Source organism: Colletotrichum graminicola (genome assembly GCF_000149035.1).
Source record: "Colletotrichum graminicola M1.001 genomic scaffold supercont1.5, whole genome shotgun sequence".
Classification (NCBI taxonomy): Eukaryota; Fungi; Ascomycota; class Sordariomycetes; order Glomerellales; family Glomerellaceae; genus Colletotrichum; species Colletotrichum graminicola.
Window position 1 is genome coordinate 1,052,252 of NW_007361009.1, and position 23,882 is coordinate 1,076,133.

The following is a 23,882-nucleotide window of genomic DNA, read 5'->3' on the forward strand; positions in this document are numbered from 1 at the left end:
CCGGGGGGTGGGAATGCGGCGATGCCGTCCGGCTCATCAACCTCCACCTCGGCGCGACCGGCTCTCACTCAACAGGAGCTGTACCGGTTGACATTGATGCAGTGCGCATGCTAGTTTACATAAACTAGTATATGTCGAACCATACGGATAACTCCCCTATGTGCTCTTCTGGTTGCGCCCCAACATCCTTGCAGGCCATACCCAGCTCTGAAAATCGACGACCCTCATGAATTCAACGCCACGTCTGCCTAGTACGCAGCCAGTCATACTCAATTACCTGCCAAAAGTCGCGCTCGGTTGCAACTGTAGTTATCTATGTCCATAAATCATACTTTTCTTTTTGTTTTTCTCGGGCCAACGTACCGCACGAAAGATCCAACGCCGTTTCGACGAGTCGGGTCGGTCCCCTCCGTCAAAGGCGCCCATCCACCCGACCCCCTGTTTCACGCAGACGCAAGATCTTCATGTCGAAACTCGATTGTGCCGCCTCCCCGAGAGGTCTGGAGCCCGAGGAGCACGAGGCATCGTCGCTTCGAGTGTTGGTGAACGACGACGGCTTCTGGCGCCCTTCGTCTTGTGCCACCGCATCAACGAGCTTATTCTGCTCGTGGTGTCGCCGGGGTTCCATGGCATGATCTCCTCCCCCCCGAAATCGATGGAGCATTGACCTTGCCCGTCATCCTGTCAGTCAAGGGCAACCCCGACCGGGCTCGGCTGCCTACCTAGCCTTGTCGGGCTGGGTGCGCGGGAAGGGAGCTAGGACGACGTCCATTCCCCCCCCCCCCCTCCTCCGCGCATGGGTTGTCAACTCTGTTCAAACGCAGTCGGGGTTGTTGCGGTATTCCAGAAATGGGACATCATTTTACCTCATCCACCGTCTTGGGGCCAAGAGCGCTACCTGCAGAATCTCAGGGGTTCATGGCACGGATGCCATGTGCGTTTCTGGGATATAGGATAGGACTGGATAGATCAGCGGCAAACGAAAACTACCGCCTTGGACTAGCACCTACCTCAGCCCCCTCCATCCGATGGTTACTTTTTCCATAATGGCGCTGGAGACGGCTCTGTCTTGGCCATGAAGCCATCCCTCCTTGAGCGCGTGTGTGTCGGCGCACTTTTCATCTTCATCAAATCGACACGTTACCAAACGAACTGGCACGTCCATCACGTTGATTTACTTTATTCTTTTAAATTAACGCCGAGTCGTGCCTCGAAGCTTCGTAGGTCTCTAACGGCTGGACATCAGGAATCCGTCCATTTCCGTTGTCGCGGTTGCCTCAATGGCACTGAACGTTTCGCGCACGTCTCGGCTTTGGCCTGTTATCCAATAGCCGGCGCGCAACTTAACAGTCTCCTTGGTGCCTCTACTAATGATGATCATCGGTGCTAGACAACGCAACATGACGGGAATGCCGTCTAGTAGCGGGTAGGCGGGCATTCGAGACGGGACGGCCGGCTACATATCACCTAAGACATCTACCGTCTGTGTGTAGTCGCATTGAGAAAAGGGTCTCCTTCTTTGCCACGGGCTACCGTCTTTGATGAGGTATTGGTTTGTATCAGACTTCCGAGCAACGAATAGTGTCTGCGCCATCATAACTATCGGATTCATCAGGCAAGACGGCACATTGCATCGCAGCCACCGGTCCCGGTACGCGAGTGGGGGGTGTGGGGGGTGGGGGGACTGCCTGGCTCCCACATACTTCAGGTATTAATTATGATTCATGTATTAATTATGATTCATGCCGGTAGCTATTTATCAGCGGAAAATGCTTCTTGTTGACCACTTTTGCGTCCGCAGCCCGTCTGCTGTTACAGCTGGCTCGCACATGTCGTGAGGCGTCGCGAGATGATCTTTGGCCCACCTGGCTGCACCGCGATCGTCTGCCGCAGCAGGACATGATGACACGCATTCGTCATAGAGTGCGTTCTAGTGTAATGCGAGCGAGGCCAGGCCCAATAGTATCTTCTATTCCAACGTTTCCACTCCACTTGCGAGGTTTTGGGTGTGTGGTTTTTTTTTAGTTTGGTTTTATTTTATTATATTTGGAGGGGGACGTTGTCGAGGTCCTTCATCTCCTTAATCTTCAAGAATAGTCTGGTAGATTCCGCTGTATGTGGGTTCCGAATCTCGTGACAGATGTCCGTAGATACCACGGATACGTGGGCATCGGATTCCTTGGTCTTCGCTTCGATTCAGGTATCGCCAAGCAGCCATCGATGCCGTTCCCCGTTCCTCGTCTCTCCACGTCACGCTTCTCGAAGTTGATGTGTGCAATAGTGTATACACTGCGCGGTAGAGCAGACGCGTCGTGCACACCGATGGCGCTTCTGTTTTCCGTCAAGGGGGGGTCCTTGTGCTGGTCTTCCCACTCTCCCGGTGAAACGAGAGCGGCCCAGAAGATCGATCCATCGCTCACTCGAGCCCGCCAAACTCGGCTGTTCAGGAGCAGGCTCCGAGTCCCCCCCCCCCCCCCTGGATGTGCTGATGGGGTACGCGTCTACGTACCGAACGAGCGTCAGGATGGGCCAGAAATGAAGTGGGCAGCCCCTGGACATATCCGTGTACGCGGAGCGCTCCTCATTCCAACTTCCCCCTGCATCATGCAGTAGTATCGGCGACAGGCATTGTTCCACTAAATTTAGGGATAAGTCCACTACCTACGCAGGCAGTGGGAAGGGGGAGGGGGTTCGGCATGGGGGGGGGGGGGGGGGGGGGACAGGACAAGCAAGCAGTCCATGGAAGTAACGTACGTGCATTATTTTGGCAGAAAGAATGACACCCCGGCATGGATATCCATGCGGGTTCTGGGATGAGGTCCAAGCCCGCCTGTCTTCTCCAATCTCCACGTACGTGGGGGGGGGGGGGGTGTACCATGTGTGTTCTTGCACGCTCCCCAAAGTGGAAAAGCACGCTCAAGGATGCTTCGTTAAGCTGCTGTCAGATTCGGGTTCGAGAAGCCGCTGGGGAACGCCCGCCCAGTGGAAGTGGGTGGCCCCCTTGAGATTTCCAAAATGGGAGCTATAGCGGATGGACGATATTCAAACGTATGTGCCAACAGCCCGTTGACGTGGAACGGCGCTGTACTGCCTTGAGAGCGGGTTCGGCGGTGACAGCTTTGAAGTCGATGCTACGTCAAGAGAAATGGGCGGGGACCCTCAGGGGTTCAGCAGAGAGGAGCCTGAAGGCAGGGCAAGGAATCGGGGACAAGGGGCTGGGGGGGAACGCCGAGGCTACTGGGAAGACGATGTGGGTAAGAGAAAAAGGGTTCTGGGGCCGGTGAGGTGAAGATGAACATGGGCGACGCGGTTCTGGTTCGGTTTCTTGGTGGGTGGAGCGACGCGTTTGCAGGGCCCCTGGCTCTTGGAAGACGCGTCGGGCGACGAGAGCAGAGAACTACGCGTGTTGTGTCAACAGAACAAGATGGTGAATCATAGTCTTTGTTGGCATAGAGGCGAGAAGCGGTCGGCGTTGAGAAGAGAGAGAGTGTGTGTGTGTGTGCGTGCGTGCGTGTGTGTGTGTGTGTGTGTGTGTGTGAGGAGTCGGCGAGTCTCTGATATATGTTCTCTAAGTAAAGTTGTCTATACGTGTAGGTAGATGTGCTTTCCCTGCCGCGGTAACATAAGACTGGGTGGGAGGATAGGTTGGTTGAAGCATCGACTGGTCGTGTTCCGGAGATTCGGTTCAAACCCTGGGCTCCTCGTGGCGAATCGACCATGATGTTCTCCTTGGCTACCTAGATGCAGATAACTGGATCTTCAAGGCGAATAGCAGTGCTCCGGTACTGGCGCGGTGATGGGTTTCTGGGACGTACTCACATGACCCGGGCTCTCCGCGGGCTTTCGGGCCAGGTGGGATGTATACGACCATGAACGAAGACCCTCTCGGATCACAACGTGTAGTCGTCTACGCCGCTACCTCGTCTGACGGTCCGACTGAAAAGCCATGCGCCTGGCCCTCATGAGCTCTGGCGAGTTAGCAGCTGTAAACTGGATCCGTGTGCTTTCGCCATGATCTGTGCTGTTTGTATATGGTTGTTGGTTCAGATCTCATAATAACGTCTTCATGGCTAGTGGCAATGAGGAATATTCATCACACGTTTGACACGTGTTCCGCGAAGCTTGGCTGGCGTGTGCTGGCCAGCAACATCATCAGAGTAGCGCTTGGTCTCTTGCAATATACACCCGCCGTCCCTCCCGCAGCCTCCAGCGTTTCTACTCGGGTGTGAAGCTCAGCAAAACAGTTGATGTCGTCGATGAAGATGGGGAATACCGCCTTCAGGGGGGCTTCGACGAACTCTCTAAAAGCCACACGTACGCGCTGCGAGCCCCTGGGGTTCGGGTTCATGAAACATTCGAGCAGCGAGTCGGTGCGTTTGTCAATTAGCTACAGGATACGGCTAGGGAGTTCTGGCAGACCAGCGTGTACGTTGGACGAGAGGGGCCGACACTCCTCTACCTTGTCTCCTGCAAGACAAGATCGATTTTGGCTGTGTCTTCATTTGCGATGAGAGTATGCAACGTGCCGGAGCAATGGTTCTCGTTATTGGAACGACGAGGGGCCGTGGACGAGCAGCAGTGACACTCATCAACGAAGAATCCTGTTAGGAGGCGGGCTTATTGGATGGGCGTGTGTTGAATTTGATTGCATTGAAGGGCCATTGACAAACACTGTTGCGATGGAGGCATGAACACTACGCAGTAATTTCATGTGGGCAACTATCTTGCTGTTAGCACACAGGTCGGCACGATACTGGTCCATATTCGAGTCGATACGCTCCTCGGACTCTATATCCGGTGTGATTATGAAGCACCTTACTTTACTCTACAGCGTCGAAGACCATCTTGAGCTCGCCGCAGAGAGTGGAACTGCTTGAAATCCGAGAGTATTGCACCGAGAATCCCATCGACGTTTATCGTGCACGCAAAAAAACTTCAACATCTTCTCAAATCCTCCAGACAGTTGTTATATGAAGTATGGCAGAGACAGGTATGAACTAGCAATGATGCCGTCATAGCCTTGTCCCAAGTCGCGAGGCTCATGACCGAACCCAGCCATCCATGGGGTGATTCTCAACTTGATCTTGGCTTGCCTAGAACAAGCAAGGTGACGGACATGCTGTTCACAATAGTCCAGTCCTCCAGTCAGTTGATAATAACCAAAGCCTAAGACGGCACGAGTTTCTAACAGGCAGCGTTGGTTGTTGTCTCCCCTTTTGCGTCTTCTGCTGTTGTCGAGAGTTGTACCATTTTCTGCCGCAGAGAGACCAGGACTAAGTGATTGCTTGGCTTGCCGAATCATCCAAAACACTGTGCATTGGAAAGTGTTATCGGTCACGCTATATGCGCCTCCGACACCGGCAGCTACCATCTCAATCAGAAGGAACATATCACCCAAAGCGGTTGAAATATCGACCTTACCAACATCTTGAAGGAGATTCCGCATTTGGCAACAAGGATAGCACAGTTTTGGAGGGCTCGTCAAGCAGAAAGAAGCGGCTATATATTGCAGGCCTGGCAGATACATGTAGGCGACGGCTGAAAGGCATCTTTTGACATGGCTTGCCTAGGACGAACAAACCTCAGCTTGCAACCGCGTCGTGTAATACTTTAGCCCCTTCTCCCACCCGTAAACGCCGCCTTCGATACCGAGGTCCCTGATGGCGACAGTCGAGTCGGGATGATAGCTGTACCAGTCCGGGTGCTGCTCGCTGAACCGAAACTGCATGGGCATGTCCGCCCCGAACGCGGGCCCCCTCATCTCCACGGCCGCCTTGTCCGACAGCTCGGCGTAGACGGCCGTCTTGTCCGTGACCATGCTCCAGCCTTCCACGACGGCGGACCACGGGATCAAATCCGTCAGGACCGGCACGAACTTGCCAAACGACTTCTCGGCCTGTGCCAGGATCGCCTGCACGACGATGCCCGTGTTGAGCTCCGCAACCCCGGCATCAGGGACGATGCCCTCGGCCTTGGAGGGCAGCGCCAAGAGGTACTTTCCTAGAAACAGCTGCGGCGCTGAGAACGGGAGGTTGACCAAGATACCCATGTACCAACCGATCCAAATCTCCGTCGTCTTGGCCGCCATCTCCGGGCACGTCTTCTTGACGTACTCGCCGCCTCGGGCCTTGGCGTCCCAGTGCGGGCACGGCAGCTTACCGCCAGAGATGGTCTCGCAGTTGGGCATGGTGCTCAGAACCAGATGTTTGAGCGTGGGCACCTTGGCGGCGGCGTCAGCTATGTTGACGAACTGCTTCTCTTCCCCCGCAGTGGCGGCCTCAATGCCGCCCTTCAACGCGATCTCCCAGAAGTTCGTGGTACCGAAGATGGTCACGGCGCCCTCGAAGGCGCGAGGCAGGCTCGACGCGTCGTCTAGGTTGGCCGAAACCATCTCTATACCCAAGGCTTCAAGCTCCCGAGCTTTGTCGCTGTCTGGATTGCGCGTGACGCCGCGGACCTTCCAGGAAGGGTCCTTTGCGAGCAGACGGGCGACGGAGCCACCCTGGGTTCCAGTGGCGCCAGCGACTACAATGAGAGACATGGCAAAGGAAACGGAAGGTGCGGGGATGTTGCCAAAGTATGTGTAGTGTTTGAGCTGTGGGATGGATGTGAGATTGGATATCGAGGACGCGGTTTCCGCCGTCACGTCATACTGGCCATGGACCCCTTCTGAATATATAGAAAGTGTGGAACAGGGGAATTTAACTGGGTGGTCAAATGCAGAATCACTCACCATTGGGCAACATACGACACTTACATCTTCTGGCATCAAAACTGGAGAAAATCAATAATAGGGATTGCGCATCCTCATCAAGCCGTCATCCGGAGGAAATGGACCGGGATGCGGCAACCAGTGCGGTCGATTGTTGCTTGTATAGCAACACGCCCATATTACATCTTCTTCAAGGAAGGTTATGAGAGGTACTTATGAGGGTTATGTGATTCGTGAAACCAAGATAACCCCGCAATGTCGTACGAAAATAGTGCTATTCGAGGCGGATTTCGCTCCCGATGTGGCCTTTTCAACTTGGCCCCCCATAATTATCTCACTTCTGAATGTGTACACAGATTCTCAATGAACTCGGCGGGGTACATGTTTGTACATTGGTAGGGTGTCCCAGCATACGAGTATACGAAAGATGTTGATTCGCTTCTTAAGAAAACACTAGCCACTATCAAACAAAACAATCCCACATGGTCTCACTTCTTGCGACAAGGAGACATGTTATTACTCACCTTGAGTGCAGCCCAAACCTTACCTCAAAACTGTTCGGGCTCGGGCGCAGGAGAGCACATATGCTCTCCAGGCTTCAGACCAATCTCCCAAAATGTGACCACCTCGCACCTTTGACAGCCATTCTGTTTCTTGACACCGTGAGTAACGCAGCGCACCGGAACACGCGCCGGACGTGGCGGCGCAACAGCCTGGATCTCCGGCCCCACATGTGTAGCGATCCCCGATGACCCCCGATAAGCAGGGCCGAACAAATCCCCATCAGGGTCGCCCTCTGGTGCCGTCTCCGCAGCCTTCTCAGAAGGCTCGGAGGGAAACGCGTCATGCTGCCCGTCGGTAAGACCGGAAAACCTGTGGGAATAATCCGCTGGGTCAGCCAGGAAACCAAACTCGGCGAAGTGGAGAGGTGATACGGGCGGGATGGCTGGTAGTGCATATACTTTGAGAGGGCCCAGGAGTGAGGGCGTTTGTGGAGCCGAGGAGTTGGATTTGTTGTGCGATCTGTGTGGCGAGACATAGGTCAAGGGACGGGTTCGTTCGGAGACGGAAATGGAGTCATCGTCGAGATAGAAGTCAATGTGCTCATCGTTTGCGTCTTCCTCGTTATCATCTTCACCACCTGCGGAGATACCCGCATCGTCGAGGTCGGTCTGCGCCTGAAGCTCCCAGATTCGTCTCTTGTGCTCGGCCTCGCGCTCCTGGGGGACCATCTCCATTCGCAACTTCGCGCTGAGCGGTTTCGTTTGGCGACCTTCTTTCCTCCCGGCGGTATGCATCGGGAAGTCTCCATTAGATGCTGGTGAAGAGGGAGATATTTGCGGTACGTGTTGTCGCTGCGAAGGCGGAACAGAGGCTAGAGTCCCGCCAGATCGGTTCTTGAGAGCCGCGAGGCTCGCCTCCTCGGTGCCGGGATGGTCCAATCCGCTGTGTAGACCGTACGACTTGAATAGCTCTTCGGAAGATTTGAGGCCACGGGTCCAGCTGATGGTGGCTTCTCTCATTCCAATCGCGATCCTGTGAACATCCAGGCGATGATTTGCCCGGCACAAGTCACAGGACTCAGTCACGACCTGCTTGCCGAGAGCATTCGCTAGCGACTGTACAGACAGGGCCATGATCGTGTTCATACTTACCTCTTTGCAGGTCTGCATATAGCCGAACCACGACTTGCCTAATATCTTCACAGGACTTGTGAGGGCTGAAACCGGAACACGTGACGGATCTATCGCGTAGTTCCATTTCCGGGCCGCCTTGAAGGACCAGAAGTTCCACAAGATCCTCGTGGCGTTTAGGTCGGATACGCCGAGTCTGGTGTAGGCGGCCTCGCACGCCTTGCAGAAGCCGAGGATGATGGCTAGTGCTTGTGAATGCTGGCAGAGTGGTGCGATACAGGTGTGGCGCCCAGTCTTGTCTGGTTTATTGCAGAACTTATTGCACTCGACCAGTTCCACGGTGCAGTGGGCACAGATGGTGAAGACGGTCTTCTTAATAAAACACATGCCTGCGACGCGAAGTATCAATCGGAACCGATTAATAGCAATAGGGAAGGCAAGTGAAGGTACTCGCCGTTTGTCTGCTCTTGGATCAAAGTGGTCGTCGATTTTGTTTGGAACGGTTACTGGCGAAAAGAAGAAACTGTGAATAGGTAGATGCTGATGATTACCGAAGACAAGTTTGGTTGCGAGAATTTGGGACTCTCTTATACCAAACGCTGAAAACAAATACCGTGATGTAAAGAGTGAACAATGAGAAGCCTTGCGCACCGAGTTTGCTTAACACCATTGTTCGTACGCACAAGCTCTCAAGACACAACGTCGATGTTGTGGACAAAGATGCTTCCAGAACAACTAGTTAATCGGGTAGATTCTTTTTCAATGTTGGCATTCAAGTCTTGAACCGTACAGCATAATTACATTGTCAATACGAGGGACTCGGCGTGGGAGGGTAGGCGGGGTGCGATTTAAAGTGCTCTGGCGCAAGTTCTCACGTTGGTGCGAGAAGGTTGCTGCCCAGGGAGCAAACATGGATAGACTTGTAGGCACGAAGCCATTATATGAAGTCGTTAATGTCGTGATTATTGTAGGCACTACCAGGTAAAATGCTCAAAGTCCCGGTCCCGTTCCAGGGTCACCTTTCGGGTGCTTCGTGTTTATTCACCCCATCTGTCGAATCAAAGTCGCCGTGCTGCCATTTTCAGGCTCTTCAGCCATCAGGTCGGATAGATAGTCAGCGGGCCGTCTCCATCAATGCATAGTCGATGGAGCAAGCAAGTAAGCAGGTAAGCAAGCATTCACATGCCATACTTCTTGTCCTTGTCCTCGATGGGAAACTCCTTGCCGGTCGTGTTCTTGTACTGGTCCCGGATGAAGTCGGAAATTTGTTCATCCTTTGCTTGCTCAACGGCGCTCTCGTTGTCCTGAGGGCCTTGGCCGAGAACCTTTTCCTGGACGAAGTCGACAGCTGTGTTTTTCTGTCAGCATCTCTGCACGATGAGGCTGTTAAAAAGATTGTGGAGAAGAGAGCCGGTACCCTTGTCAAGACCGTCCTCCTGCTTTTCGCTCTCGCGACCACCACCGGCCATGCCGTTGAGTTTGTCCATGAAGCCTCCAGACTCCTTCTTCTCAGGCTGGTCAGCTGAGGAAGAAGCTGCGTTGTTGTCACCTCCAGCAAGGTTCTTGACGAAGTCCATGGCGAGGGTTTATTGGTGGTGAGGAACGGGGTGTTTTCGATTGCTAAGTTGGCGAGGTGTGAATGATTATGGAGGATTGGGTACAACAAAGAGGAGATGATGAGTTCGGCTACTTGTAGTGAAGAAAGAGGCGACAGGAACCCACCACAAAGCGGGGGGGGTTATCGAGCGATAAATGGTGGCTCAGACTAAGGTAGACAGTACCACTGGTGACACCTTCCTGCCTGTCCAGGTTGTCTTGGCAGCAGCCAGCCAGCTACCTACGTACGGTATTGGGTTGGCAGTCGCGATACGATACACCACGCTCTTGCCGCTCATTGATAGGGAGAGTTACATCATCAGCTGGGCAGGGGCCACTGACGCAGGCCAAGGTTCTGGTCAGCACGGCTCTTGGAGGGGTACCTACCAGTACGCAGTGAATTGGAAGACGTGGGGGAAGCTGGGAAAGCCAGCGCAACATTGTAGTGTAACAACAATGAGACGGATAAACCTGACATGGGAGGCTCCCTCTCATCCTTTGCCAAGAAATACAAAAAGAGTAATGAGGCTAAGAAGGGAGGGTACATGGAGCTAATCCACGCTTGGTGACGTGATGCCCGCCGTGTCATCCCGGTATTCAGCTCGCTTCATCAGGTCCCCTGTCCGACCGACCCCGACCAAGTTTACACTCAGTAGGGCACTGTCATCGGCCGTCGGCGTCTCGTCTCACCAGCTAGACCCCACTTTTATCACATCAAAGTCCTGCACCGCCACACATCGCGGGGTTCTATGGGTGGGCACGAGCTGGGTGTGGCTTGACCCTGACTGGCCTCGCACTTGCCGGCTGACTCAAGCTACGTATTCGTCATGTCGGCGAAAGCGCCCCGCCATCCCACCCGAGCTTTAAATCATTGCGACGGCGGAAACGACGACAGCCGTTGTAGCTGACCACTGCACAGAACAGAACGAAACGACATCTGCAGAGGTACACGGCACGGGAACGGTCAATATGGACACGAAAACGACACCAGACCTCCTGAAGCGACCGCTTTATGGTTCGCCCTCGTACACACTTTGTTACCCCCCATCGCATGCTAACTAAGTCGCAGTCTATGACCTCCCGCCCGAAGTTCTGACAACACTCTCCCTCAAATCCGACGCGTCAATCCCCGATCAGACCCCGCCGTCGCCCCCAGCCAAAGACTTTTCCAGTTCCGATCTCGTAGACTCTCAGGCCTGCTCGCTATGCGCAACCACCTTCTCCTCTGTTCTCGACCAGCGAAGCCATCAAAAGTCCGACTGGCACCACTACAACCTAAAGCAGAAGCTGCGGGGCGCAAATCCCGTGTCCGAAAACGAGTTTGAGAAGCTGATCGGAGACCTTGACGAAAGTCTGTCGGGCTCAGACTCGGAAGAGTCAGAAGACGATGAAGACGAGGCGGGCCGCAAGGAGACTACTCTCACAGCGCTGCTGAGGAAGCAAGCCACCCTCGCCGAGACGAACAGAACCTCCGTGCCCGGCGAAGAAGACGAAGCCGAAGAGACGGTGCGACGAGCAGGCAAGGGCAAGCCCCCCCTGATATGGTTCACTTCCCCCGTCCTCCCCCCCAACACCTACTTCGGCCTGTACCGAGCCATCCTCACGGGCGAAGAGCTTCGCGAGGATGCGAACCTTGTAGAAATTGTCAAGAAGAAGCAGTTGGATCCCATAGCCGCGCCAAAAGTCCCCAAGGACGGCTCGGCACCGCCACCAGCGGCCTATAAGGGCCCTCACTTCTTCTTGTGCATGATCGGCGGCGGCCACTTCGCCGCCATGGTGGTCTCACTCGCACCGCGCCAGAACAAGTCCTCTGTCGGGGCACTGAACAGAGAGGCCACCGTTCTGGCCCACAAGACTTTCCACCGGTATACGACCCGTCGCAAGCAAGGTGGCTCGCAATCCGCCAACGACAACTCCAAGGGCAATGCCCATTCCGCCGGTTCCAGCCTGCGCCGGTACAACGAGCAGGCCTTGGTTGAAGATGTACGCAACCTTCTCCAGGAGTGGAAGGGCCTACTGGACACTTCTGAGTTGCTTTTCATCAGAGCAACGGGAGCGACGAATCGTCGCACGCTGTTTGGGCCGTACGACGGACAGGTCTTGAAGCACAACGACACGAGGATACGAGGATTTCCGTTTAGCACGCGAAGAGCAACGCAGAACGAGCTGATGCGATCTTTCATCGAGCTCACGAGGCTAAAGGTCAGAGAGATCAACCCGGAGGACGAAGCAAAACCAAAGGCGGAACGGCTCACGCCTGCAAAAGCCGCGGCCCCCAAGCCCACGAAGCCCAAGCTTACGGAGGAAGAAGAGACGGCACTCCTGCACACATCACAGATTCAAGCCCTCATACGCCGCTCCAAACTTCCGGCACTGTTGTCGTATCTAAAGAGCAACGACATCAGTCCCGACTTTCAGTTCCAACCGCCAGGTCAGAACTACCACGCACCGACACCCCTGCACCTGGCTGCTCACCAGAATGCCGCGCCTCTGGTCCTCGGCCTCATCACCCGTGCCGGTGCCTCTCCACTCATAACCAACAAGGACGGCAAGACGCCTTTCGACCTCGCGGGTGACAGGTCGACGCGGGATGCCTTCCGCGTCGCTCGCTCGGAGCTCGGCGAGGGCAAGTGGGACTGGGACGCCGCGCGCGTGCCGGCACCGCTAAGCAAGGCAGAGGCGGAGAAGCGCGACGAGCGGGACAAGAAAGAGAGGGAGAGCAAAGAGACGGAGAGGAGGCGCGCCGAGGAAGAGAGGCTACGCGCCGAGGGACCCAGAGTTGATGACAGGAAAAAGAGGGCGGGCGCTCTGGCGGCCGTCGCGTCGACAAAGACGGCGCAGGAGAAGAGAGAGGAAGAGGCGAGAGGCCTCACCCCTGAAATGCGGATGAAGCTTGATCGGGAGAGGAGGGCTAGAGCCGCCGAAGAGCGTCTCAAGCGGATGCAGGGCGGCGGATGAACCGGGCGTCTCTCCAGCACGTGCCGAACGGTCCGGACTATTGTTCCTAGAGGCATTACTTGCCGCGTCTGCCACGAAGATAAACAATCACCTAGGCTAGAAGAAACATCTGAATGGATATACCCGTTAATTGCCTCGCGCATAATAAAGAGACGTCAAAACGGCATGGGTCGATGATCATCCGTATAAACCACACTCCAAGGTGATCCAAAAGGAAAAATGAAAGATCGAAAAGTTGAACCCCCTCCAACCAATCCGACCCCCGTGGCGGATGCCGACGATGGTCCGTCAGCAGCGTCTGCGGAAATCCCCCCCCCCCTTCTGATCATAGGACCGTCTCGCCCAGCACCACCGCAATATATCTAGACTGAGAGGCATCGCAGTCGCGCAGAACATGCGACGGGACACGCAAACGTCCAACTACGCTTCACAGTATGCCTCCTCCCCACCCCCCTCCGCCTGGCGGATTGTAAGATGGACTACGTGTGGCAATATACGACGACAGACACTCATAGCAGGGAGTCTCCCTGCGGAAGAAACTTGACGGGCCGGGTTCGACCACCGTGGCATGACACCTCCCAGGATGACACCCAGGGCGTGGCGTGGCGCGCCCAAGCTCTACACCGAGGCGAGTCTTGGCCAGAGAGCACACCACATCATCATCGGCGCCGCCCGAGGTACCCGGCGGCCGAGACGGCCTGGGCCTCGCCGGCACCAACAAAGTGTCGCCCAAGGTGGCACTGATCGGCATCATGGCATGAGACATCCAGCGGCGGACCGTTCGGACGACGACGACGATGACGATAAAGGGGGACGGGTTCTCGACAACGATGCCTTTCCGATTCCACTCCCTCTCCCGGCGCTGGATTTAAGTACAAAATCTCGGGCGGAACTGACGCCCGCCATGGCGGAACGCAAGCAAACAAACCCCCTTCCCCCTTCAAGCCCCTCCCCCTCTTTCGCCATCGTACGACGAAGCCTGTCCCCCATTTCTATCTGCGACAAAGTGGCACTCTTCTCGCACTGTCGAGTCTTCGTCGTTGACGCGGCGGTATCAAGCCCACCGCCGACGTCAATGCACCGAGACACACACGCCCGCCCAATCCCAACTTTGAGTCTGCTCGCAAGACCGGTGCTGCTTGTTGTTCTCTCCAAGCCACCGTTCTCCACCAAGCCCCTGGTTCAATGTTGGCGGAGAACCGCATCTTTCATCGGCCAGGGGTAAGCGGACGGCGACCGAGCCAAAGAATAATACACCACGTACGAACACCCGCGCGACCTGCCTCCGTCCTGACCCCCCCCCCCCCCTTTCTTCGCATTCTCAAAAGCCGTCCCACCAACCCGCCTCATATCCAAGGCTCAGCCGTGTCCCGCAGACGCCCGGGGGGGAGGTATCCCCATGGGCGTGAACTCCAGAGGCACGCCGTCACCAACGCAGCACGGGGGCAAAAGCCACACGGGGAAACGCTACGCCGCGGGTCGTCCCCAAAGCCACGAAGCGGAGACCCGCAAAACGCCCCGGGATTCCCGTTGATCACGGCAGGTCGCCGTCGGCGATTCACACCGGGGCTAGACTGAAGTCACATAAACAGCTTCCATTTCACAGCCAAGTCCTTGAACACCGGGAGAGGGAAAGGTGTTTTTATTTTTCTTGCACTAAGAAAAATGAAAATTAAAAACAAAAACAAAAATAGATCGATGCCTTGTCGGCCATTAAAGGCCCCGAGACAAGGCAAGGCAAGTCCCTCCTGAACAATACCCATGGCCGTGGTGGGTAGAGATGCGTCGAGCAGTATCCCAACATTGGCGAGATTTCGGCCAGACCCGCGGGCCAGCTTAGTCACAGCCAACCTGCCTACAGAGCAGGTAACACGACGCTCGTTCTCTCTGCTGAACCCCATCTCCACATCTCCTCGCAGTGGGAGGGGATGGAGGAAAGAAAAGAAAGAAGGAAAAAAAAAAGGTGTTGACCAAGATCTGCGAACCACACCAGTGCTCCCGGCCAGCCCTGCTGCACGCAGAATTGCCAGGGACATCTCTCTCCTCTGACGAGCTTCACAGCCACAATCCTACGTCACCGAAAGGCCCGCATGGAGAAAACGCGAGGCCTGCGTCCGGATCGAACATTATGCAGGTTTGGGCGGAGTAGGCCATCAGAACAATCGAGGAGCGCAGACATAGGATAATGGTTTCCACAAGTTCGGACAAAAGTGCTTGATACTCCTGTGTAGACCAGTGTGGCTGTCAGGACGAACGGGATGAACCCGGCTGGGTCCCAGCAAAGTGGAAGAGAAGCACAGCCTATGAGCAAGTAAGGAGTATCCGTACTTGGGCCGTAAATGAAAGGCATTGAGAGAAAATGGGGGGGGGGGAGGCCTTGTGCTGACTGGCCACACCTTTCAGCCGAGCTTTGGAGTCGAGATGAACTTTGGCCCAAGGCGACGACGACAATCTTAGCCACAACTGGAAAGGAAACACTTCGTATCTGCGGAGTGAAACAGCCAAAGCCTGCGTCAGATGGGCCTGTCACCGCTCAACGTGCCCAGAAAGGGTGGTTGAAAGGCGAGCATCGCTGGACAGGAGGTCAACTGCCGCAGGCTGGGCAGTCGGAGATTTCGCACCCCTGTTGCAAGGGTCGGGCGGCTAGCTCGCTCCTCTTTGGGACATCAGCGACGAACCTCCCTGGCCACCACCGTTAGGGTTGTACCATTGCAGGTTAAAGACTCTCCGTTGATGTCGGATCGGGCGACCCTGGTCCCTGGCGTTCAAGCGAGTCGCCTGCGAAGGCCACTTGATTTTGTTTTCTTTCTTTTTTCTTCGGTGCAGGCTGCCTGCCACCCAAAGGGCACTGGGGCAGAGACAAGCCCGGGGACAGAGGCACATAGGCGCACCGACGGCTTAAAGCCACGTTGGCCGGCCCTTGCTACCAATGGGTCTGGTTGAGAGATCACAAAGTGCCGAAGAACCAAAATGCAGCCTCGGCAGACAGCAGTTGTCGAGATTGGAAGCTCAGCGGGACCTGGGGATTGAGAGGACCATGGAGCCCGGTTGTCCGTGTGGCGGGGGGGAGAGAAGAGCATCCCAGCGCACGACAGCGTGTGACACGATGGGAAACTCGCCGTAATTGCTTTGTCTTTCTCCAGGAACCCGTTTTTGGACGTTCCGATTTCCTCTTTTGTCTATCCAGGCACGGGACTAATCTGCGGGACTCAATGATCGACGTCAAGGCAGGGTAGATGGCATGGATCGTGGGGAGGGTCGCGTAAACCCCAATGCCCTGCCGTTGATGAATTCGATCGAATGCTCATTATATATCTCGACAAACCTCGGCGCCAATGACGAGATGAGCAGCCCGGTGGCCCTTCCATGTTCGAGCACCGGCCCGGAGGCATGATTGGAAATTGATACCGGGACTGCTTCCGGACAGTGACGAACGGAGGTCGTTGGGATTGAGGACAGGCCTCACTCCGTAGGGTTCGGAAAAGGGTTCTTTCTTGGTGGCTTTCAGTGACGCCCGCCAGGATAGTCAAGAGCGCGCGGAAAGGATCAGGCGGTATCACAGCGCCGCTGTCTGCGAGCACAGTCGGACTTGGGCGACTAGGGAGCATTGTATGTCCCCTGCCTGTTCATATGTCATCCAATCTCCCCTGACCTAGTCTGCTGTACGCCGCGTCGGCTCAAGCTCCACTGCACGAGCCTCGACGCCGCCTACTACGTTAATTGTCTAGAGTCAAGGAAGGTAAGAAGAATAGAACGCAGAGTACGGACTCCGTATGGTTATTTAGTTGACAGTGAGAAGAGGTGCTGTTTCAGCCGAATGCAAGCGGAAATTGAAGGGCTTTCCAAGCTTAGGTGGAGGGAAAGGCGGTTGGTTGTATTATTGCGACTTTGGGTATGGCTCGTGTTCTCGGATTCAGGTGAGGATGCCCGATTAGGTAAAGGGCCCCGGGCTGTGTCGGCTCTTTCGGGCCCGGTGGGCGTTCGGTCGGGCAGTCGGTCGACGTCATGCTCGTAATAATCGGTGTGCCTCCGTCCTGTCTGTCGGTCGGGGATAGACGGCCGAGTTGTATGCCGTCGACGGGTTGGTCAATGGCCATTCATCAACAACATGGTCGTCAGAGTGTCGCCAAGGGTTTGGCGCCCGACTTTGAGTAATTGGCGTAATCCATCGCCTCGGGATAGGCAGGCATCGACATGTCTTGGATAGACAGTGGATTAACAAGACTTTGCAGCACTGACGGGTGGCGGTGGGTGGCGATGAGTTTTCTGGACAAGGCGCCTGTCAGCAGCCATCACGTCGTGGCGCGCGGTCAAGCCAGCGCTTCCCGGAGGATTGCAAGAAAGTCTTGAATCGTGGCCCAATACGACGCTAGCCATGTTGTAGCGTCTCGCCCAATCACCCATCCAAGAGAGGAGGATGGTTGGATCTAAAAACAAAATCTAAACAGCGAAAGAGGTGTCGATCCACACACTCAACGAGAACAGATGCGCCGGGAGGGGTGGCTAAGAAGCGAGATGGAAACCACCAATAATGTAACCTTGTCGCCAAGGTGGTAGTAGTGTACCTAGCAGCACACGGTTTGTTGTCTTGGTTTTGCCGGCTTCGGGTGGCTTGATGGCTTTGAGTGGTGAAACAAGCCGTTTACGCTTGAGGGATCTTTGGGATGGGCATTCAGGTCTAGACAGGCGGGGCACTTTCTAAAAGTTGCACGCGGACAGTCCAGGATTGAGCATGGCGACATCTGTCGATGTGTCATTGACGGGCGGCATGCAGCAAGTCGTAGAAGGGGGTTCTCTGTCTGCTGTGTTGAGGCCCATTGGCCATTAAGGCTCGGTGTAGCATTGGGTGCGGTCGTCATTTTCTAGTTGCTCCGGTGGCCGGGCGGATGAACAAGGGTTCAAGACTGCCGGCAATTAGTTGAAAAGAAATGTATGGATATCCAAGACGAGATGATATCGCTTGACGTGACAAGAGTGGCAACCGAAATCGACCCCCGAACCGATCGAACTATTTGGATAGACTCTGTTCCGGGGAGGGGGCAGGCAGCCAGACCATGAGGAAGCGAAGGTCGGGGAGGGCCTTGTGACCACGGGGCCTGAGCATCGATAGGTAGCCCAGTATGAGAAGTGGGTGCCGATGGATTGGGGAAACAAGACGGCACGACAGGGCCGGCCTGTCATGATGGGAAAAAGGATTTATCGAGGATCTTGGTCACGGGGATGAGGGAGAGAGAGAGAGAGAGTCCTGAATCTGCGATCAAGGCCACCCCGACTGTTCTGTCGTGCAGGATACATGGGTACTGGGTAGTACGGTATGGCCCCCTATTGGGATGCAGGTTCGATGCCTTTTCATTGAAGAGTCGACTACGGAGTACCTAGGTGAAGGAAGATGAAAACGACGTGGGCCAGGACAAGGTCGCCATGTGAACAGTCGAATACCTAGGTACCTGTTTAGATAGACATAGGACAAGGAGCGCCATGGCCTCCTATGAGAAAGACCCCTTTTCTCTCTAGCTACTGGGTACGGAGTACTGCTTACTGAGTACTTCCTACTGAGTACTACCTGCCACTACGCGAACCATTCGAGCACCTACTAGGTGGTAGGTGCTTGTGTACGTACATAATACGACTTTGGCAAGAAGCAAGAAGCAAGAGGTGAGAGGTGAGAGGTGAGAGGTAAGAAAGACAGGGGGGCTACTCCTGGTATGGTCTGGACTCTGGCCTGGCCTGGTGTAGGTACCTACCTATTGCAAGAAGTTTCCTTCCGTTTATCGATGATTGGCCCCGAGTCGCGGTTCCTGCATTGGTGTGGCAAGGGAGCCAGGGGCGTGGCTGAGCGTTTCAACTTGCACCAAGGAGTTAGGTAGGGCAAGCGCCAACGACACGAGGACGGCAGTACGACAGTCAACTGACAGCTGCAGCTGCAGCAGAGGGAACCAATCCTGGAAAGAAGGATTGGTAAAACGAGTTTTTATTTTCATCTTTGCTGTCATTTTGGGTAAAAGCTTCTTTGGCCCGATGCCTCCTCGTTTAAAGTGCCGTGGGCACGTACCTACCTACCTACAGTGGTAGGAAGGTACCTTGATGCACGTACGCATTACTACGTAGGCAAACCATCATATCCGAGACGGTGGCGGGTTGAAGTGCTATGTATGGATACGAACTCATGGAATACATACTGTCCAACAGCATCGGCCCTTTTGACATGATGTTGTCGGCCTGAGCCCCGGTGACGGAGGAGGGAAGAAGAGGAAGAAGAAGAAGAAGAAGAAGAAGAAAAAGGTAAAGCCTAAAATAACACACAGTCTGTCGTCATCCTCAGCCAGACATAAAAAGCGCGCACGACGAGCTGACGTTAGGCGCGGAGACCAGCGCATCGCCGCGTCTACGCCACTGAATGCAGTGCACGAAGAGCGGGAATGCAATAGGTATGGAGACTGAGCGTCCGAGATACTCCAGACTACCTACGGATATTAGGTAATCTACGATTGGCTGGGCCGGGGGATGGCTGGGATACGGTAGTACGGATACAAGTACGTACCTAGTATCCGTACCCCGTAAACGTAAAAGCCGAGGTACGTATCCAAGGCGGAGGACCCCTCCTAACACAGTCCAACGGGGGACATGGTGCAGTTGCGGTTTTGCGCGTTGCAGCCAGTTCGAACCGAATCCCGAATCCAGTTGGAAAGCCGCTCGTTCCAGGACCAGCCTCGTCTTGGGAGCCTGTCTCCCGCAGCGCCCAGCCAAGATTCCAATGCCAGCCTTTGTGGAGTGTAGCATTTAAAACGGCCTAACGGCCTGTCAGCCCAGGAAACGCAGACCTTTGGAACAGGAACAACAGAGGCTGCGCGCGGGGCCCTGTTTTCCCCTCGCTTTCTTTCTTGCTTTTCCGCCTCTCGCTCTCTCACTCTCCTGCCCCTCCCCCCCCTACCAAATGAGAGAACGGTTCGGGTCTTGGGCCTCTCGCTTTCGCTCTCTGCTGTTCGCTTGTTTGTATGTATGGTTGAATATTCTCTCAATCCGAGTTTCTACCATGTAGGAAGGTAGGTAAACCCTGGGTATTGCCCTCTGGTTTCCTTTCATGTTCCTGCACGGGAATAATGGGAAGGCAGGGGTACCCCCAGCTGGTTTACCTAGTTTAAATGTGCCTGCCTGTATCCGTACCGTGGACTCCACTACGTAGTACGTACAATGTAGTACTCCGTATCCGTACATACTATCCGTGTCCGTACAGCTATGTAAGATACCTCGGTACCTACTTGCCTGCCCTAGGTACGGATAGTTTACCTACTTACACTATCCGTACTACCTACATAGTATGTCTGTGTATGAAGCATCGGCAAGCACAGTGGTTGAAGATGATGCAACCCGGCCTGCATGCAAGGAAGAAACAGACCACGGCACGTACACAGATGCAATGCCGTGTGTCATCATCATCTGCCAGTCTGCCCTGCAGCTGTCCTCTTCTATTCATCTTCGAGTCCCTAGCTGCAGCGACGGCGGCAACGCACCGACTTACCTCACCTCAACCTCAATCTGCCTTCACAGACTTGTCTCGACATCTCACCCTCACCAAGCCGAACAACCGCCGCTGTCTTGCATCCGCTGCCGCCTCTTCCGTCCACCATGGCTTGCTTGGACTGATCGACGGCACCTTCATCTCCAGCATAACAAGCCGTGCCATCTAGTCTCGACCGGGCGCCGCCCAGTGCCATCTCCTCGCCGAGTCGCTTGCTTGCTTGTAATTCCTGACTCTGTCCACACAACCAACACATGTTCATCACCACCATGCGCATATCGTCATTCTCCATGCCCATAGCCCTGTGGCATATGCCAAAGCAAAGCACTTGCCTTGGTGCCACCACGCCTCCGCGCCAATGCATGAGCATGGTCATCAGCATCATCGCCGCTAGCATTGCCTTTGTTACCCAAGGCGGAGCACACTCAATCTCAACACCAATCTCTCGGCTCCATCCCGCGCGGCCCATGGGACAGAGAGTCGGCCATCCGGCTCCAGCGAGTCCCGTCTTTCCTCATGCTGTTACCCATGGTCCCGTGCATGTCAAGCATTGTTTCTGCATCGCTTCGGGGGATCTGAGGAGGCCCCCAGTGCCAGGGGCCAGAAACCGCTTTCTCAGTCTTTTCCTCGCTCCCATCCAAGCACCACTCACTCAAAGGGGATGAATCTTTCAACCGCCCAGGTGCCAGACGCGAAGAAGGCAGTGCTGTTTCTGGCGCCGTCCTGCAATCCCCCTTTGCCAGTCATCCGCCAGCCGGCCTATTCGAGAAACCAACCCCTGCTCGATGATGGCCACCAGGGGGGCTGCTATCAACATTTCTTTGCTTCCTCTCCCCCCTCTCTCTCTCTCTCTCCTCACCCGTTGACCGCATCCCATGTCCACATCTGCGCCTACCGTGGCCACCACCAATCAGCCAGTCAGTCCACTGTCCACAGGCCCCCATGTCTAGTGTCGTCTTCATCCTTAGCGGTGCCATGGGCCCGCTGTACCTGCACTAGCCGTCGTCCGCGCAGCACGGACGTGTACTCGCACCTCCTGCCGACTCCACCCCGTTCCTCGTCCCCCGTCCACTCCTCTCCGCCCCCCTCCTCAGGTGAGGCATCTCACAGCCAGCCAGCCAACCGCCGCCCCCGTGATAGGAGTTGTCCTTCTGGTATATAGGTTCTGTCTCTTCCTGCCGCTGTTTGCCGTTTCCGTTCTTATCCCTCATCGAACATTCTTTCCTACTTTCGTTCTATCAAACAAACTGTCCATTCGCTTTCTGAGTGTAAAGCCATTCGCTTCTTTACTCTCTCGACTTAATATCCCACTTAGTTTTTTCTTCGTTTCCTTCGCTATAGAACCACAGTCCTACACTCTTAGGAAAGAATAATCGACCATCATCCTTCACAATGAAGAACTCCGTTGCTCTTTTGGCTCTTGCCGCCGGCGTCAGCCAGGTCACTGCTACCGTATGTCTCTCTCATATACCCCTAACTGCCGGATTCCGTCACCATATCATGATGAGCCCCTGGATCACTAACAAGCTCCGCAGGGCTGGAACAAATTCCCTTCTTTCACCTGCCCCCAGAACACCGACAACCAGTGCGACGACAAGCAGAAGTCCGGCTTCTCCTGGGGCGACCTGAGCACGGGATCTTTCAGCAACTATGGCGGATTTGACTTCAAGGGCTGGACCTGTGAAAGCGACTTCTCCAAGCGCGATCTCCTGGCTCCCCGCACCTTCACCAAGGGCAAGGTCATCTCTGGATCTTGCGGACAGAAGAAGGAGACCTCTCCCTCTTTTGGCTGTGGCTCCGCTCCCGGCGGCCCTGACAAGTTCTCCATCTCCCACTTCGACGTGACTGTCGAGTTCGACTGCGACCTGGAATTCCACTACGACATGCCCGATGGCTCCAACTGCAAGCAACGCTCTCCCTGCTCCAAGTCCGGAACCACTGTCACGAACTCCCAGTGCGGTGGTGCCAAGAACGTCACCATCGTCTACCCCTCGCAGCCCTCCAAGCCCAAGTCGACCTGCGGTGTCGGTATCCACACCATCGGCTTCGACTGCAGCCCTGCCGAGACCCCCAAGCCTCCCAAGACCACCGTGAGCCAGGCTCTCCCCTCCGCCACCACTCTCAGCACCCAGATCCAGGTCCCCACCACTCCCGCCGGCATCCCCACCGTCTCTAAGCCCGTCGAGGAGACCAAGCCCGCCACCACCGCCCCCGTCAAGGAGACCGTCTCTGTCCCCGTCCCCATCCAGAGCGAGACCACCCCCGTCGTTCTTCCCTCCATCTCCGTCCCCGTCAAGGGGTCGACCACTGCTGCTGTTGTCCCTTCTGTCACCACGCCCGCCGAGCAGACACCCGTCATCAGCAAGCCCGTTGAGGAGACCACCCCTTCTCAGTTCCCCACCATCCCCGTCCCCGCCCCGGTCAACTCCACCAAGCCCGCCCTGATCGAGTCCACCCCGGCTGTCGTCACCCCTGTTGTCCCCGAGACCAAGACCACTGTCTACGACACCACTTCCACCATCTACACCACTCGTGTCGAGACTGTGACCTCTTGCGCACCTGAGATCACCAACTGCCCCGCCAACTCTCACGCTGTGGTTACCCGCACCGTTCCTCTCACCACCACCGTCTGCCCCGTCACCGAGACCATCGTCCACACCCCTGGCCCTGCTCCTACCAAGCCCGCTGGCCAGCCCCCCAAGGGCGTCTCCTCCGAGAAGCCTGTCGGCTCTGTCCCCGTCGTCAAGCCCTCGGGTACCAAGCCCGCTGGCCCCATCGAGACCCTTCCTTGCCCCGATGTTGTTCCTCAGTGCCTGAGCAGTTGGATGTGGTCCACCGGCTGCGCTGCCAACTCTGACGCCAACTGCTACTGCCCTGACGCTCAGTTCGTCGAGAACATCTTCTCTTGCATCTACGCCTACGGCGCCAGCGACGACATCATCTCCAAGGCCACCCTGTTCTTCCAGGGCATCTGCGCCCCTCACATTCCCCAGAACCCCGCCATCGTCACTGCCCCCGCCACCATCACCACGGCCCTCACTGTTGGTGTCGAGAAGCCTGCCCCGACTAACCCCGCTGATATCACCACCGTCGTCATTGACAAGACGGTTGTCGTCCCCTGTGTCACTGGCGGCACCACCATCCCCGGATCGTCCACCACTGCCACCATCAAGACGACCCTCGTGGTCCCCCAAGTCTCTTTCGCCACTAACTCCGCCTCCGACGTCGTCCCCGTCCCCATCAAGGCCCCCACCGCCCCGGCCGGCGGTGCTGGCCCCAGCGGCGTCCCGGCGGCCCCCTACCCCACCGGCCCCGCTGCCGGCGCCAGCAAGCCGGCCGGCACTGGCGGTCTTAAGCCTACCCCTACCGGTGTTGTCACCGCCGGTGCTGGCAAGGCTTCCTTCGGCATCGGTGCTATTGTCGCCATTGCCGCCCTCGCTGCATTCTAATCTTCTCAACGTTT

General features: G+C 55.8%; 5 protein-coding genes across 5 annotated transcripts; 2 read left to right on the forward strand and 3 right to left on the reverse strand.

Moving 5' to 3' along the window:
• Positions 1–5,566: 5,566 nt before the first annotated feature.
• Positions 5,567–6,541, reverse strand: GLRG_02646 (NmrA-like family protein; the record flags this gene model as incomplete). Its single annotated transcript, XM_008092655.1, has 1 exon — positions 5,567–6,541. The coding sequence occupies one exon, from the start codon at positions 6,539–6,541 to the stop codon at positions 5,567–5,569; it is 975 nt and encodes a 324-aa protein (XP_008090846.1).
• Positions 6,542–7,260: 719 nt separating this feature from the next.
• Positions 7,261–8,349, reverse strand: GLRG_02647 (uncharacterized protein; the record flags this gene model as incomplete). The annotated part of the gene is made up of 1 exon (XM_008092656.1): positions 7,261–8,349. The coding sequence occupies one exon, from the start codon at positions 8,347–8,349 to the stop codon at positions 7,261–7,263; it is 1,089 nt and encodes a 362-aa protein (XP_008090847.1).
• A 1,175-nt stretch (positions 8,350–9,524) lies between these two features.
• Positions 9,525–9,923, reverse strand: GLRG_02648 (uncharacterized protein; the record flags this gene model as incomplete). The annotated part of the gene is made up of 2 exons (XM_008092657.1): positions 9,525–9,694; positions 9,764–9,923. The coding sequence occupies 2 exons, from the start codon at positions 9,921–9,923 to the stop codon at positions 9,525–9,527; spliced, it is 330 nt and encodes a 109-aa protein (XP_008090848.1).
• Positions 9,924–10,911: 988 nt separating this feature from the next.
• On the forward strand, positions 10,912–12,900 carry GLRG_02649 (ankyrin repeat and zinc finger domain-containing protein; the record flags this gene model as incomplete). Its single annotated transcript, XM_008092658.1, has 2 exons — positions 10,912–10,957; positions 11,012–12,900. 2 exons carry the CDS (start codon positions 10,912–10,914, stop codon positions 12,898–12,900), a joined length of 1,935 nt encoding a protein of 644 aa, XP_008090849.1.
• Positions 12,901–21,811: 8,911 nt separating this feature from the next.
• GLRG_02650 (adhesin protein Mad1) lies at positions 21,812–23,868 on the forward strand (the record flags this gene model as incomplete). Its single annotated transcript, XM_008092659.1, has 2 exons — positions 21,812–21,871; positions 21,955–23,868. The coding sequence occupies 2 exons, from the start codon at positions 21,812–21,814 to the stop codon at positions 23,866–23,868; spliced, it is 1,974 nt and encodes a 657-aa protein (XP_008090850.1).
• Positions 23,869–23,882: the final 14 nt, after the last annotated feature.